General features: G+C 45.2%; 1 protein-coding gene across 1 annotated transcript in view; it reads right to left on the bottom strand.

Annotated features, from left to right (window-relative positions):
* The window catches only part of LOC120028096 (TGF-beta receptor type-1-like), a 66089-nt gene that overhangs the window by 19655 nt on the left and 30291 nt on the right, over window positions 1-16143 (bottom strand). Inside the window, exon 2 of the mRNA XM_038973258.1 lies at window positions 12618-12866. Within this exon, the coding sequence (XP_038829186.1) occupies window positions 12618-12866 (249 nt within the window). The remainder of the gene's footprint in view (window positions 1-12617; window positions 12867-16143) is intronic.

Below are 16143 nucleotides of genomic sequence, written 5' to 3' on the forward strand. Positions count from 1 at the left end.
TATCCTTGATCTCCTTCTTATTATTATGATCCACATGATAATAAATCAGTAATGTCATTACCATTAGTAAGGCTTAGTATAGCAGCCTTGTATAACCACCATTAAGCTGTAGGTCTGAGAGCACATCCTGTTTAGTCTTTAAACCTCAACTTAGGCCTATACTTCAATACTTATATGGGCTACTGAATCAAATCAATCATTTATTTTGTTCATGTCATCACAGCATAGGAGTCATTCATGATTTGAAATGCAATCAATGCATTTTATATAGTTTCAAAATAAAATAAAAAGCGACCATTGAATAATTTGCATAAAACAATTACATAGGCCTAAACCGTTCCATTTCAGGAAATTGCATTCTCGAATGAATGCGACTGTTTTTAGTCTTTGCTGTAATAAAGGCTTCACAAAAGAAAATGCTACAACAGACTCTCTGGTCCGACTATCATGTATTTAGTGTTGTTTACATTGTTCTAAACGGTCAGAGCAATTATATTGTAATCTAATAGCACCTGTTAGTCACACATAATATGCATGCAGCATTTGTTCCTTACCTTCTTTTTCTTGGATTTCCAGTTTTTTCCACAACAAGTCAAATTTAGTCCACACATCTGACTTCCTCTTTACCTCCTGAGCAACCAGTAAACATTCCCCCGTTTGAGTTAATTTGTCAAATCCTCTGCATCCATTTTGCTGTCGCGTGTTACGATGTTCAGAGTTTGTTATAACCAATTTATTGATGTGATTATAATATGCAATAGGTCAGGCCCTATTGGTCACGTGCATGCGATGTATATTGGTAGGGCTGTCCACGACCAAAAATAAATAATTGGTCGATCAAGACTCGTCTGTTCTTTTGACCAATCGACTGGTCGAAATTTTAAAACCTGTATTTTTCTGATATATAGACACAAAAAAAAAAATCGATTATATGTAGGCTACTGAGCTTGTCTGATGCTTTAAGCACCGCGGTAAAAATTGAAGACACACAAATTACTAAAGAGGGAGCCAGAGATCCATAAAGCCTAACCAGAAGAGGGGAAAAAAACCTTGACTCTACCCCTCCCTCTGCTGCTGGCCTTTACAGATTCTGCCATTAGGCTCCTGAAGGTACCGGTAATAGGCTACACTAGCGGTCGGTAACCTTTTCCATGTGGAGTGCCAGGTTATCCTACCATTTCTACTGATCTGTGACCATTTCTACTGATCTGTGTGTCAGTTATGATTTTGGTGGAACAGTTTCATTTAATTTATAATAAAGTTTTAATCTCTCAAAATCAATGTCATGTAGTTAATAAAAATCTAAATGAAATTGATACAAATCTAAAAGTATTTGTATAACTTTTACATCTATTGTCATTATGTAAAAGTAAACTTACATGAAGCCAACAAATAAATACATTGCAGCCAGCAGTTAGAAAATATGCTGATGAAAATAAATATACTATAACTCACATAAGCTATGCATAGCCAGTCTGCACGGAACTTCAAACATTGTATCGACTATTAACTTGGGTCGGGCGTGAAACTCACACTAGCAAACTTGCAACATTGTAGAAAATATTCTGGGCCCTCAGAGTTTCCTGCGCCACTGAGCTCCGAACAGACAGACACAACTGAAGGCTATTTGCGCAAAAGGGAAAATAAGTAAATCAGGCAGGCCTCTTATGACATTTCCACCTGATCAGAGCATGACATGTTTTCCCCTTTCATGCTGAGTGGTTATCGAAAGGGAAAGAGCTGGAAAGATTTTTCAAATGGGCTACGTTGAGGAACTATTGTCATTCTCAATGGATGTAAAAAACAGACTTAGTTTACTTACTTTTTGAGGTGAAGAAAAATGACTTTGAGAAGCTCCACAGTGATGGAAAGTTAAGACAATCATAACATTTATAGGCCTACGTTTACACGCAGTCCAGGTAGCCTTGGCCTACTTCTATGCGTAAAATCAGGTGCTTGTCCTTACACAAGATTGACAGGAGCGCTCCAAACAGAAGACAATGAATAAATGGGCAACTCTTAAATGGAATGAAATAAACCAAGTGTCCCCTAGGTTGTACGCTCTGCAAATAATGTGTCCACTTCTACAATGAAGACTGTAGTAATAATAATAATAATAATATATTGAACTCATTAACAGAAATGACAAATTCCCATAACCAAATAAACTTTGTAGATGAGAAATGATGGTAATTAAGGATAAAAGGTACTACTGGTGTGCCCCCGCGGCCTCCGCAGTGGACTAGTCCATTCAGAGGCGTGAATGAGACAGGTGTCTCGTATGCCATAATTTAAAATATATATATATTTGCCACTGCTCAACTAAAATAAATCTCATGTCGACCAACAGCCAATCGACCAAACGCCTAATGGGGTCAGCCCTACATACATGTGTCACGTAAAGAGAGTGAATAGGAAATAGGAAATAGGAGCCACGGGTTGAGCGAATAGGAAATGTTTATCCTAAACCAAATGGAGGGATTAAGGTAACAGAACTTCAGTCAGAAATGTCTGTAATTATGTTTCAGCAACACGGACAGCACGATACACGTTAATGTTCAGTGGTGGACGCAGCAGCAGGGAGGAGAGAGAGAGAGAATGAACGGTTGCTAGTCACAGTCAATCGCTGTATTTTTTTTTTTTTTTTTAACACAGTGCAGCAAGTCCAAGTCAGGCCCAGCAGAATAAAATCAATTGCGGGCTTACTCCCTCTAGTCATTTGTGTGTGTCTTAGTTATTTCATCAAACAGTTCGCTTAAAGCATGAGACAAACTCATTTAATATAGTTGATTTGATTAAAATACATAGGATATGTCTACATATGGAAAAATACACGTTTAAACATTTCTACCAATTGATTGGTCGAAAGAACAGTCTGTTGGTCGACAAAGATGTTTTTTTTTTTGTTGTTGTCAGGGACAGCCCTAGTAATGAGCATGCTGTTTAATCAGCTTCTTGATATTTCACACCTGTCAGGTGGATGGATTAGCTTGCAAAAGGAGAAATGCTCACTAACAGGGATGTAAACACATTTGAGGCTAAAAGTTGAGAAATAAGCTTTTTGTGCGTATGGAAAATTACTGGGATCTTTAATTTCAGCTCATGAAACCAACACTTTACATGTTGCATTTATATTTTTTATTCAGTGTAGTTAGTTAAATAGTTAACCAAATAGTTCACTGTAAAGACGTTTTTTTTTTTTAACCGTACATTTTTAACCTGAGAGCTGCTGCGCGAGGGAGAGGGGCTGGTGCTCTATTGCTGCAGATGGGTCGCTATGAGATTGGAGCGGGTCGACGGAGGCAGAGAGAGATCCAGTAGCCAAGGCAACTCGGCTATCTGACTTGTAGCCCACACAATGTTATTTATCATCCCATATAACAGTTCCTGTCTTGACTGGAGTAGCCTAGAGAAACTAGCTATACTGTAGCTATACGGTAGCTAGCTAGGCTAATTGTGGCTACATGATGCACTTTCTCCCCAACCACATTCAGACAAAAACAGCTGATGGTTGCTTGTTGTAGCCTACTCTTGTCTGATTTCGCTAACTTTCAATTCACTCAACTTGCTACACATTGTAGCTCTTTGCCGCTTTGATTGGCCAAAATAAACAACAAGATAGACACGTAAAGGCTACCTGTCGGCTACCGGTCTTTTTATAGGGCGCACATGACAAAAACTACATTGAAAAGTTGATTGTTTCATTAAATGAATCATTTGAAATGTGTATATACACTCATATGTAACAATGTTACATACTTCCATGACTTGTCACTTCGGGAACGTTTGTTGTTTATATACGTAATACTTTTGTTTTAATTGTTTTATTTTGGGTGTTCCATGGGTCCACTGGACACCTTGGAGATCTGCAACATGTCGACGGTAGTAAAAAGAGGAAGATTTTACAGACCTTGTAATAAGTGTAGACAACTCTAACAGACCACAGAACTATGAGTAAATCGAGCTTCTCGATGAGCACCTCGCTCTGAACAAGGACACTTCAAAGCCGAACGCCGATTTAGATGCCACACTGCTAAACGATCAAGGGGATCATCCCAGGTGCTCGTCGAGACTGGAGTCCCTCTGCAGTGGCTGCTGGGAATTCTAACATGGATATAGACCAGGAGACTGGAGTCCCTCAGCAGTGGCTGCTGGTGATTCTAACATGGATATAGACCAGGAGACTGGAGTCCCTCAGCAGTGGCTGCTGGTGATTCTAACATGGATATAGACCAGGAGACTGGAGTCCCTCAGCAGTGGCTGCTGGTGATTCTAACATGGATATAGACCAGGAGACTGGAGTCCCTCAGCAGTGGCTGCTGGTGATTCTAACATGGATATAGACCAGGAGACTGGAGTCCTTCAGCAGTGGCTGCTGGTGATTCTAACATGGATATGGACCAGTGTCCAGTATTGACACTTCCCTCCGACGAGAACCAGAGAATTAGAGGTAGGAGATGATATCCACTCCAACGCACCCACCCCCTGCCCTCTCATCAAGACCTGTGGCCATCAAGCAGCGTCGCGGCCCTTCACCAGGGCCCTCCGAACGCTCCCCCCACCACAGTACCCAGCGCAAGCCAGACCGCGGCCCCCGCACAGCATGGAAAATCCATGACCTCCCCCTCTTAGTGTGGCCATTGTAGGGAGTTCTATTGTATGGGATGTGGTGGTTGCCGGAGCAAAGACATTCTGCTTTCCTGGTGCGAGATATTACTCGTGAGCTTAAAAGATCATTCTAGATTAAAACTCTGAGCAGCAAATGGTGGTGCCTGCATGCCGGTACTAATGACATCAAGCTGCCGGCAAATCGAGGAAGTTGAGACAGGCTGATGGCAAGCGGATTGGTCTGATCTTAACATATGGTCTTAGAGTTGATCACTTCTCCAGGCTATATGCACTGGACTCTTGGATAAAAAAAAATTTTTATTAAAAGGTTTTAACTCTCCCCCGCGTTGGACTTCATTGATAACTTAGATTTGTTTTGGGAGCGACCTCAGGTTCTTAAAAAAGGGACAGCTTGCATCCGAACAGAATAGGAAGGAGAATGCAGTGTACTAACATTACACATGCACTAAACAAGTAATGAGATATTTATACTGAAACAAATCTAACTCAACTGATAACTATAGAGGAAAGCCCATCAAATTGTCAGAGACTCTAAAGTCACTCTAAGTCACCTAGTCTGTTCTCTCTGCTACTGCACGGCAAGTGGTACTGGAGCGCCAAGTCTAGGACCAAAAGGCTCCTCAACAGCTTCTACCCCCAAGCCATAAGACTGCTGAACAATTAATAAAATCCCCACAGGACAATTTATGTTGACACACACCACCCCCCTCCCTTTGGTACACTGCTGCTATTCACTGTTTGTTTGTTACCTATGCATAGTCCCTTCGCCCCCACCTACATGTACAGATTACCTCAACTAGCCTGTACCCCTGCACACTGACTCGGTACCGGTGCCCACTGTATATAGCCTTGTTATTCTTATTGTGTTACTTTTTATTTTAGTCTGCTTGGTAAATATTTTCTTAACCAACAGTGCAGTTCAAGAAGAGTTAAGGGCTTGTAAGTAAGCATTTCACGGTAAAGTCTACACTTGTTGTATTCGGCGCATGTGACAAATAAAGTTTGATTTGACCTAAACCAACTCACCCCAACTTTAAGACACCCAGAAAAATCTCCCCTTTTACATAGCATTCCAACAAATGCCCCTCATTAGTATACTGCCAATGGAAATCTTTTTAATAAGCTCAGTGACCATTATCCCAGTGCCTGCATAAGAGATGCTAAGCTTACCCCAGTTTCCAATTGGTTGTTAGTGTCTTATCCCATCGCTGCTACTCCTGTAAGGGACTCGGGAGAGGTGAAGGTCGAAATCCATGCGTCCTCCGAAACACGACCCTGCCAAACCGCACTGCTTCTTGACATACTGCTCGCTTAACCCGGAAGCCAGCCGCACAAAGCACCAATGTGTAGGAGGAAACACAGTAGAAATGGTGACCGTGTCAGTGTGCATGCGCCCGACACGCCACAGGAGTCGCTAGAGCGCGATGGGACAAGGACATCCCGGCCGGCCAAACCCTCCCCTAACCCGGACGATGCTGGGCCAATTGTGCGCCGCCTCATGGGTCTCCCGGTCGCGGTCGGCTGCGACACAGCCCGGGATCAAACCTGGTCTGTAGTGACGCCTCAAGCACTGTGATGCAGTACCTTAGACCGTTGCGACAATTTTAATGAGCAACATTTCATGTCTTATCTGGGGATATATTTTTTAAACATTGCGCTGCCTTATTGATAGACCTTTCCAAGGCCTTCAACACCGTTGACCATTACATTCTCATTCAAAGGCTGACTGAAATACGCCTGGATCAGGCTTCTTTGCAAGTGGTTTGAGAATTATCTGTCAGATACGACACAATGCATGATTTCTGTTTTAACCAACCCGTTCACAAACCCGTTCACAAACACTTGGTTTCTTCGTTCTCCACCGAAACTAGGTAAATACATGTTTTAATTTAAAACACCTCATTGCTGGAACCAACAACTGGATGTTCTAGTACAATTTGGGCAATTTTTTATTATTATTATTTTTATTTTTTATATATTGTTTGGGCACCTTCTAATTGAGGAACGTCATCATTTTTCTTGAACATTTGGGTCGTGCTGTATTTTACTTGTTTTAATATGGTATTTAATTGTTTACGTAGGGCTCCCTTGTGAAAGAGACCCTGGTCTCAATGGTGACTCCCTGCTTAAATAAAGTTAAAATACCTTGAATATATATATTTTTTAAAAGAAGCCTTTTCAGCGTCAAAATAAACAAAAATAAATACTCACACAAGTATTCGAATACTAACGTCAGTTCGGCTATACAAATAACCGTGCATATCCCTAATTCTCAGACGGTTATTTCTGTGAAAATTCTAATACTAGGATTTCAGTGCCGAGGGCAGTTGAAAAGATGTGTTTTGATGGAGTCGTCATCGTGCTGGTAGTTGGGAATGGCTAGACAGAAGGGTGCTATGATTATTATAATTGATAGGTAAGGATCCTCAAGACTGGCAAGGAAATTACATACATAATAAGGGACGTGTGTGTGTATATGATGCTCGAAGGGGGAGGGGGGTTATTAACAGTCTTATAGGACGGTTAATATATCTGCCTCCCAAATGAACAACACAATTGACCCGTGGCTTGAATACAAAAGTGAATCTAAAACCAAATGAATCAACCTTGAACATGAACATTCGTGACGAAATTAGCTCAATATTTATAGATACACCAATCAGGGATAAGGATGCAGAGGCACAGATCAGTCCAGTAATGGAGCAGTTAGGTAACCATACAGCACCTCACTCAGACTACTCTCAAAGAGCAATGAACATCAATCCAATCGGTTGTTTCTATTGTCGTTGAATTGCCATAGATAGCAGGCCACTCCTGATAACTGCAACAACTTAGCTGGACCAGAATACAACAGATAATGCATTCGTAATAGGGACTGGCAAACTGCATTACGTTGGTACAGGGACAGGCAAACTGCACTACATTGGTACAGGGACTGGCAAACCGCACTACGTTGGTACAGGGACTGGCAAACCGCACTACGTTGGTACAGGGACTGGCAAACCGCACTACGTTGGTACAGGGACTGGCAAACCGCACTACGTTGGTACAGGGACTGGCAAACCGCACTACGTTGGTACAGGGACTGGCAAACCGCACTACGTTGGTACAGGGACTGGCAAACCGCACTACGTTGGTACAGGGACTGGCAAACCGCACTACGTTGGTACAGGGACTGGCAAACCGCACTACGTTGGTACAGGGACTGGCAAACCGCACTACGTTGGTACAGGGACTGGCAAACCGCACTACGTTGGTACAGGGACTGGCAAACCGCACTACGTTGGTACAGGGACTGGCAAACCGCACTACGTTGGTACAGGGACTGGCAAACCGCACTACGTTGGTACAGGGACTGGCAAACCGCACTACGTTGGTACAGGGACTGGCAAACCGCACTACGTTGGTACAGGGACTGGCAAACCGCACTACGTTGGTACAGGGACTGGCAAACCGCACTACGTTGGTACAGGGACTGGCAAACCGCACTACGTTGGTACAGGGACTGGCAAACCGCACTACGTTGGTACAGGGACTGGCAAACCGCACTACGTTGGTACAGGGACTGGCAAACCGCACTACGTTGGTACAGGGACTGGCAAACCGCACTACGTTGGTACAGGGACTGGCAAACCGCACTACGTTGGTACAGGGACTGGCAAACCGCACTACGTTGGTACAGGGACTGGCCAACCGCACTACGTTGGTACAGGGACTGGCCAACCGCACTACGTTGGTACAGGGACTGGCCAACCGCACTACGTTGGTACAGGGACTGGCCAACCGCACTACGTTGGTACAGGGACTGGCCAACCGCACTACGTTGGTACAGGGACTGGCCAACCGCACTACGTTGGTACAGGGACTGGCCAACCGCACTACGTTGGTACAGGGACTGGCCAACCGCACTACGTTGGTACAGGGACTGGCCAACCGCACTACGTTGGTACAGGGACTGGCCAACCGCACTACGTTGGTACAGGGACTGGCCAACCGCACTACGTTGGTACAGGGACTGGCCAACCGCACTACGTTGGTACAGGGACTGGCCAACCGCACTACGTTGGTACAGGGACTGGCCAACCGCACTACGTTGGTACAGGGACTGGCCAACCGCACTACGTTGGTACAGGGACTGGCAAACCGCACTACGTTGGTACAGGGACTGGCAAACCGCACTACGTTGGTATAAGGACTGGCTAACCGCACTACGTTGGTATAAGGACTGGCTAACCGCACTACGTTGGTACAGGGACTGGCTAACCGCACTACGTTGGTACAGGGACTGGCTAACCGCACTACGTTGGTACAGGGACTGGCTAACCGCACTACGTTGGTACAGGGACTGGCTAACCGCACTACGTTGGTACAGGGACTGGCTAACCGCACTACGTTGGTACAGGGACTGGCTAACCGCACTACGTTGGTACAGGGACTGGCTAACTGCACTACGTTGTTATAAGGACTGGCTAACTGCACTACGTTGTTATAAGGACTGGCTAACTGCACTACGTTGTTATAAGGACTGGCTAACTGCACTACGTTGTTATAAGGACTGGCTAACTGCACTACGTTGGTACAGGGACTGGCTAACTGCACTACGTTGGTACAGGGACTGGCTAACTGCACTACGTTGGTACAGGGACTGGCTAACCGCACTACGTTGGTACAGGGACTGGCTAACCGCACTACGTTGTTATAAGGACTGGCTAACCGCACTACGTTGGTACAGGGACTGGCTAACCGCACTACGTTGGTACAGGGACTGGCTAACCGCACTACGTTGGTACAGGGACTGGCTAACCGCACTACGTTGGTACAGGGACTGGCTAACCGCACTACGTTGGTACAGGGACTGGCTAACCGCACTACGTTGGTACAGGGACTGGCTAACCGCACTACGTTGTTACAGGGACTGGCCAACCGCACTACGTTGGTACAGGGACTGGCCAACCGCACTACGTTGGTACAGGGACTGGCCAACCGCACTACGTTGGTACAGGGACTGGCAAACCGCACTACGTTGGTACAGGGACTGGCAAACCGCACTACGTTGGTACAGGGACTGGCAAACCGCACTACGTTGGTATAGGGACTGGCTAACCGCACTACGTTGGTACAGGGACTGGCTAACCGCACTACGTTGGTACAGGGACTGGCTAACCGCACTACGTTGGTACAGGGACTGGCTAACTGCACTACGTTGTTATAAGGACTGGCTAACTGCACTACGTTGTTATAAGGACTGGCTAACTGCACTACGTTGGTACAGGGACTGGCTAACTGCACTACGTTGGTACAGGGACTGGCTAACTGCACTACGTTGGTACAGGGACTGGCTAACTGCACTACGTTGTTATAAGGACTGGCTAACTGCACTACGTTGTTATAAGGACTGGCTAACTGCACTACGTTGTTATAAGGACTGGCTAACTGCACTACGTTGGTACAGGGACTGGCTAACTGCACTACGTTGGTACAGGGACTGGCTAACCGCACTACGTTGGTACAGGGACTGGCCAACCGCACTACGTTGGTACAGGGACTGGCAAACCGCACTACGTTGGTACAGGGACTGGCAAACCGCACTACGTTGGTACAGGGACTGGCAAACCGCACTACGTTGGTATAGGGACTGGCTAACCGCACTACGTTGGTACAGGGACTGGCTAACCGCACTACGTTGGTACAGGGACTGGCTAACCGCACTACGTTGGTACAGGGACTGGCTAACTGCACTACGTTGTTATAAGGACTGGCTAACTGCACTACGTTGTTATAAGGACTGGCTAACTGCACTACGTTGGTACAGGGACTGGCTAACTGCACTACGTTGGTACAGGGACTGGCTAACTGCACTACGTTGGTACAGGGACTGGCTAACTGCACTACGTTGTTATAAGGACTGGCTAACTGCACTACGTTGTTATAAGGACTGGCTAACTGCACTACGTTGTTATAAGGACTGGCTAACTGCACTACGTTGGTACAGGGACTGGCTAACTGCACTACGTTGGTACAGGGACTGGCTAACTGCACTACGTTGGTACAGGGACTGGCTAACTGCACTACGTTGGTACAGGGACTGGCTAACTGCACTACGTTGGTACAGGGACTGGCTAACTGCACTACGTTGGTACAGGGACTGGCTAACTGCACTACGTTGGTACAGGGACTGGCTAACTGCACTACGTTGGTACAGGGACTGGCTAACTGCACTACGTTGGTACAGGGACTGGCTAACTGCACTACGTTGGTACAGGGACTGGCTAACTGCACTACGTTGGTACAGGGACTGGCTAACTGCACTACGTTGGTACAGGGACTGGCTAACTGCACTACGTTGGTACAGGGACTGGCTAACTGCACTACGTTGGTACAGGGACTGGCTAACTGCACTACGTTGGTACAGGGACTGGCTAACTGCACTACGTTGTTATAAGGACTGGCTAACTGCACTACGTTGGTATAAGGACTGGCTAACTGCACTACGTTGTTATAAGGACTGGCTAACTGCACTACGTTGTTATAAGGACTGGCTAACTGCACTACGTTGGTACAGGGACTGGCTAACTGCACTACGTTGGTACAGGGACTGGCTAACTGCACTACGTTGTTATAAGGACTGGCTAACTGCACTACGTTGTTATAAGGACTGGCTAACTGCACTACGTTGGTACAGGGACTGGCTAACTGCACTACGTTGGTACAGGGACTGGCTAACTGCACTACGTTGGTACAGGGACTGGCTAACTGCACTACGTTGTTATAAGGACTGGCTAACTGCACTACGTTGTTATAAGGACTGGCTAACTGCACTACGTTGTTATAAGGACTGGCTAACTGCACTACGTTGTTATAAGGACTGGCTAACTGCACTACGTTGGTACAGGGACTGGCTAACTGCACTACGTTGGTACAGGGACTGGCTAACTGCACTACGTTGGTACAGGGACTGGCTAACTGCACTACGTTGTTATAAGGACTGGCTAACTGCACTACGTTGTTATAAGGACTGGCTAACTGCACTACGTTGGTACAGGGACTGGCTAACTGCACTACGTTGGTACAGGGACTGGCTAACTGCACTACGTTGGTACAGGGACTGGCTAACTGCACTACGTTGGTACAGGGACTGGCTAACTGCACTACGTTGGTACAGGGACTGGCTAACTGCACTACGTTGTTATAAGGACTGGCTAACTGCACTACGTTGTTATAAGGACTGGCTAACTGCACTACGTTGTTATAAGGACTGGCTAACTGCACTACGTTGGTACAGGGACTGGCTAACTGCACTACGTTGGTACAGGGACTGGCTAACTGCACTACGTTGGTACAGGGACTGGCTAACTGCACTACGTTGGTACAGGGACTGGCTAACTGCACTACGTTGGTACAGGGACTGGCTAACTGCACTACGTTGGTACAGGGACTGGCTAACTGCACTACGTTGGTACAGGGACTGGCTAACTGCACTACGTTGTTATAAGGACTGGCTAACTGCACTACGTTGTTATAAGGACTGGCTAACTGCACTACGTTGGTACAGGGACTGGCTAACTGCACTACGTTGGTACAGGGACTGGCTAACTGCACTACGTTGTTATAAGGACTGGCTAACTGCACTACGTTGGTATAAGGACTGGCTAACTGCACTACGTTGTTATAAGGACTGGCTAACTGCACTACGTTGGTACAGGGACTGGCTAACTGCACTACGTTGGTACAGGGACTGGCTAACTGCACTACGTTGGTACAGGGACTGGCTAACTGCACTATGTTGGTACAGGGACTGGCTAACTGCACTATGTTGGTACAGGGACTGGCTAACTGCACTATGTTGGTACAGGGACTGGCTAACTACACTATGTTGGTACAGGGACTGGCTAACTGCACTAAGTTACTTATTAGGGGTCAGCTCTCTGCTCTATTGAGATGCAACCATGAGAAAAGGGACTGACTGACAGTGAGAGATGGGGACAGACCTGGGAAGACGCTGAGGTTGGGGTTCTTGTTGCACCAGTCGGAGGCGCAGCACATTGGGTAGATGCCCGTGTCGTCCTTGGTGGAGGGCGCGCAGATGAAGGGGCGGTCGCGCGGGATCAGCTCGCTCTCGTGAACGCACATGCTGCGCTCGGTGGTGAGCCGGCTGCCAGACTTCATGACCGTTACGAAGCACAGGCCGTCCGTGGTGCACGTAGAGTTGGCGCAGCGCTGGCAATAGCACTGCAGGGCTGGAGGGAGAAGAGTGATGGAACAGAGATTCAGGTAGAGAGAGAGAGAGAGAGAGGTAGAGAAAGCAGTGGAGGGAACAAGAGAGAGGACAAAGGAGAGAGATTAATACTAGAGGTCAACCGATTAATCGGAATGACCGAATAATTAGGGCCGATTTCAAGTTTTCATAACAAAATCGGTCATCGCCATTTTTGGACGCTGATTATGGCCGATTACATTGCATTCCACGAGGAGACTGCATGGCAGGCTGACCACCTGCTACACGAGTGCATCAAAGAGCCAAGGTAAATTGCTAGCTAGCATTAAACTTATCTTATTAAAAACAATACATCTTAACAATCACTAGTTAACTACACATGGTTGATGATATTACTAGGTTAACTAGCTTGTCCTGCGTTGCATATAATCAATGCAGTGCCTGTTAATTTATCATCGAATCACAGCCTATTTCAACGTCGCAAAACGGTTGATGATTTAACAAAAGCACATTCGCGGGGAAAAAAAGCACAATTGTTGCTAACCTAACCATAAACATCAATGCCTTTCTTAAAATCAATACACAAGTATATATTTTTTTAAAACCTGCATATTTAGTTTACAGAATTTCATGTTAGCAGGCAATATTAACTAGGGAAATTGTGTCACTTCTCTTGCGTTCAGTGCAAGCAGAGTCAGGGTATATGCAGCAGTTTGGGCCGCCTGGCTCGTTGCGAACTGTGTGAAGACCATTTCTTCCTAACAAAGAATGTAATTAATTTGCCAGAATTTTACATACTTATGACATAACATTGAAGGTTGTGCAATGTAACAGCAATATTTAGACTTAGGGTTCCCGCCCGTTCGATAAAATACGGAACGGCTCCGTATTTCACTGAAAGAATAAACGTTTAGTTTTCGAAATGATAGTTTCTGGATTTGACCATATTAATGACCAAAGGCTCGTATTTCTGTGTGTTTATTATATTATAATTAGGTCTATGATTTGATAGAGCAATCTGACTGAGCAATGGTGGGCAGCAGCAGGCTCGTAAGCATTCATTCAAACAGCACTTTCCTGCATTTGCCAGCAGCTCTTAGTAATGCTTGAAGCACAGCTCTGTTTATGACTTCAAGCCTATCAACTCCGGAGATTAGGCTGTCAATACTATAGTGCCGATAAGAACATCCAATAGTCAAAGGTATATGAAATACAAATGGAATAGAGAGAAATAGTCCTATAATAACTACAACCTAAAACTTCTTAACTGGGAATATTGAAGACTCATGTTAAAAGGAACCACCAGCTTTCATATCTTCTCATGTTCTGAGCAAGGAACTTAAACGTTAGCTTTTTTACATGGCACATATTGCACTTTTACTTTCTTCTCCAACACTGTGTTTTTGCATTATTTAAACCAAATTGAACATGTTCCATTATTTATTTGAGACTAAATAGATGTTATTTATGTATTATATTAAGTTAAAATTAAAGTGTTCATTGAGTATTGTTGTAATTGTCATTATTACAAATGTATATAAAATATTTTTTTAAATCGGCCTGTTAAAAAAAAATATATATATATATTTTAAAAAATATATTAAAAAAAATATAAAATAAAAAAATATATAAAAATCGGTAAATCGTCTTTTTTTGGTCCTCCAATAATCGGTATTGGCGATCTAAAATTAATACCAACCAAAAAATTACTCCGGAATGATTTCTTCCCCACAAAAAGAAACTCAACAAAGCGCTTGATAAAATACCAGATTGGAATTTCACATAACAGCGCGTGTGTGTGTGTGTACGATGCGTGTTCCGAGTGAGTTAGGCTAAAAGCAACAGATGAATAGCTACAGTGCAACACAAAAACAACAATAAACAACAAGTCAACAACAACGCTAGTTCGTCTCCAAGGTGATCCACCTCACCACCTGTGGTCTCACTGCCTCTAAGCCAGCTTCCTTCTTGCTCAGCCTTTTTGCAGCCAGGGCACTTGCAGATGAAAAACGTCTCTTCACCTCCGCTAAAGGTTCAAAAATCAAACTTTATTGGTCACATACACATGGTTAGCAGATGTTAATGCGAGTGTAGCGAAATGATTGTGCTTCTAGTTCCAACAGTGCAGTAATATCTAACAATTCCCCAACAACTACCTAATACACACAAATCTAAAAGGGGTGAATGAGAATATGTACAAATATGTAAACTCCGCAAAAAAAGAAACATCCTCTCACTGTCAACTGCGTTTGTTTTCAGCAAATTTAACATGTGTAAATATTTGTATGAACAAAACAAGATTCCACAACTGAGACAAACAACAGGTTCCACAGATATGTGACTAACAGAAATTGAATAATGTGTCCCTGAACAAATGGGGGGGGTCAAAATCAAAAGTAACAGTCAGTATCTGGTGTGGCCACCAGCTGCATTAAGTACTGAAGTGTATCTCCTCCTCATGGACTGCAACAGATTTGCCAGACATTTCTGGGGGGAATGGTCCTAGCCCTCACCCTCCGATCCAACAGGTCCCAGACGTGCTCAATGGGATTGAGATCCGTGCTCTTCGCTGGCCATGGCAGAACACTGACATTCCTATCTTGCAGGAAATCACGCACAGAACGAGCAGTATGGCTGGTGGAATTGTCATGCTGGAGTGTCATGTCAAGATGAGCCTGCAGGAAGGGTACCACATGAGGTAGGAGGATATCTTTCCTGTAACGCACAGCGTTGAGATCGCCTGCAATGACAAGCTCAATCCGATGATGCTGTGACACACTGCCCCAAGACCATGACGGACCCTCCAAATCGATCCCGCTCCAGAGTACAGGCCTCGGTGTAACGCTCATTCCTTCGATGATAAACACGAATCCGACCATGACCTCTGGTGAGACAAAACCGTGACTCGTCAGTGAAGAGCACTTTTTGCCAGGGTTTGTGCCCATATGCAACGTTGTTGCCGGTGATGTCTGGTGAGGACCTGCCTTACAACAGGCCTACAAGCCCTCAGTCCAGCCTCTTTCAACTCTCTTGTGCGTTCCTGGTGTAACTCGGGTGTTGTTGCCATCCTGTACCTGTCCCGCAGGTGTGATATTCGGATGTACCGATCCTGTGCGGGTGTTGTTACATGTTTTCTACCACTGCGAGGACGATCAGCTGTCCGTCCTGTCTCCCTGTAGCGCGGTCTTAGGCGTCTCACAGTACGGACATTGCCATTTATTGCCCTGGCATCATCTGCAGTCCTCATGCCTCCTTGCAGCATGCCGAAGTCACGTTCACGCAGATGAGCAGGGACCCTG

This window comes from Salvelinus namaycush, chromosome 33 (genome assembly GCF_016432855.1).
Source record: "Salvelinus namaycush isolate Seneca chromosome 33, SaNama_1.0, whole genome shotgun sequence".
In the NCBI taxonomy this organism is placed as follows: Eukaryota; Metazoa; Chordata; class Actinopteri; order Salmoniformes; family Salmonidae; genus Salvelinus; species Salvelinus namaycush.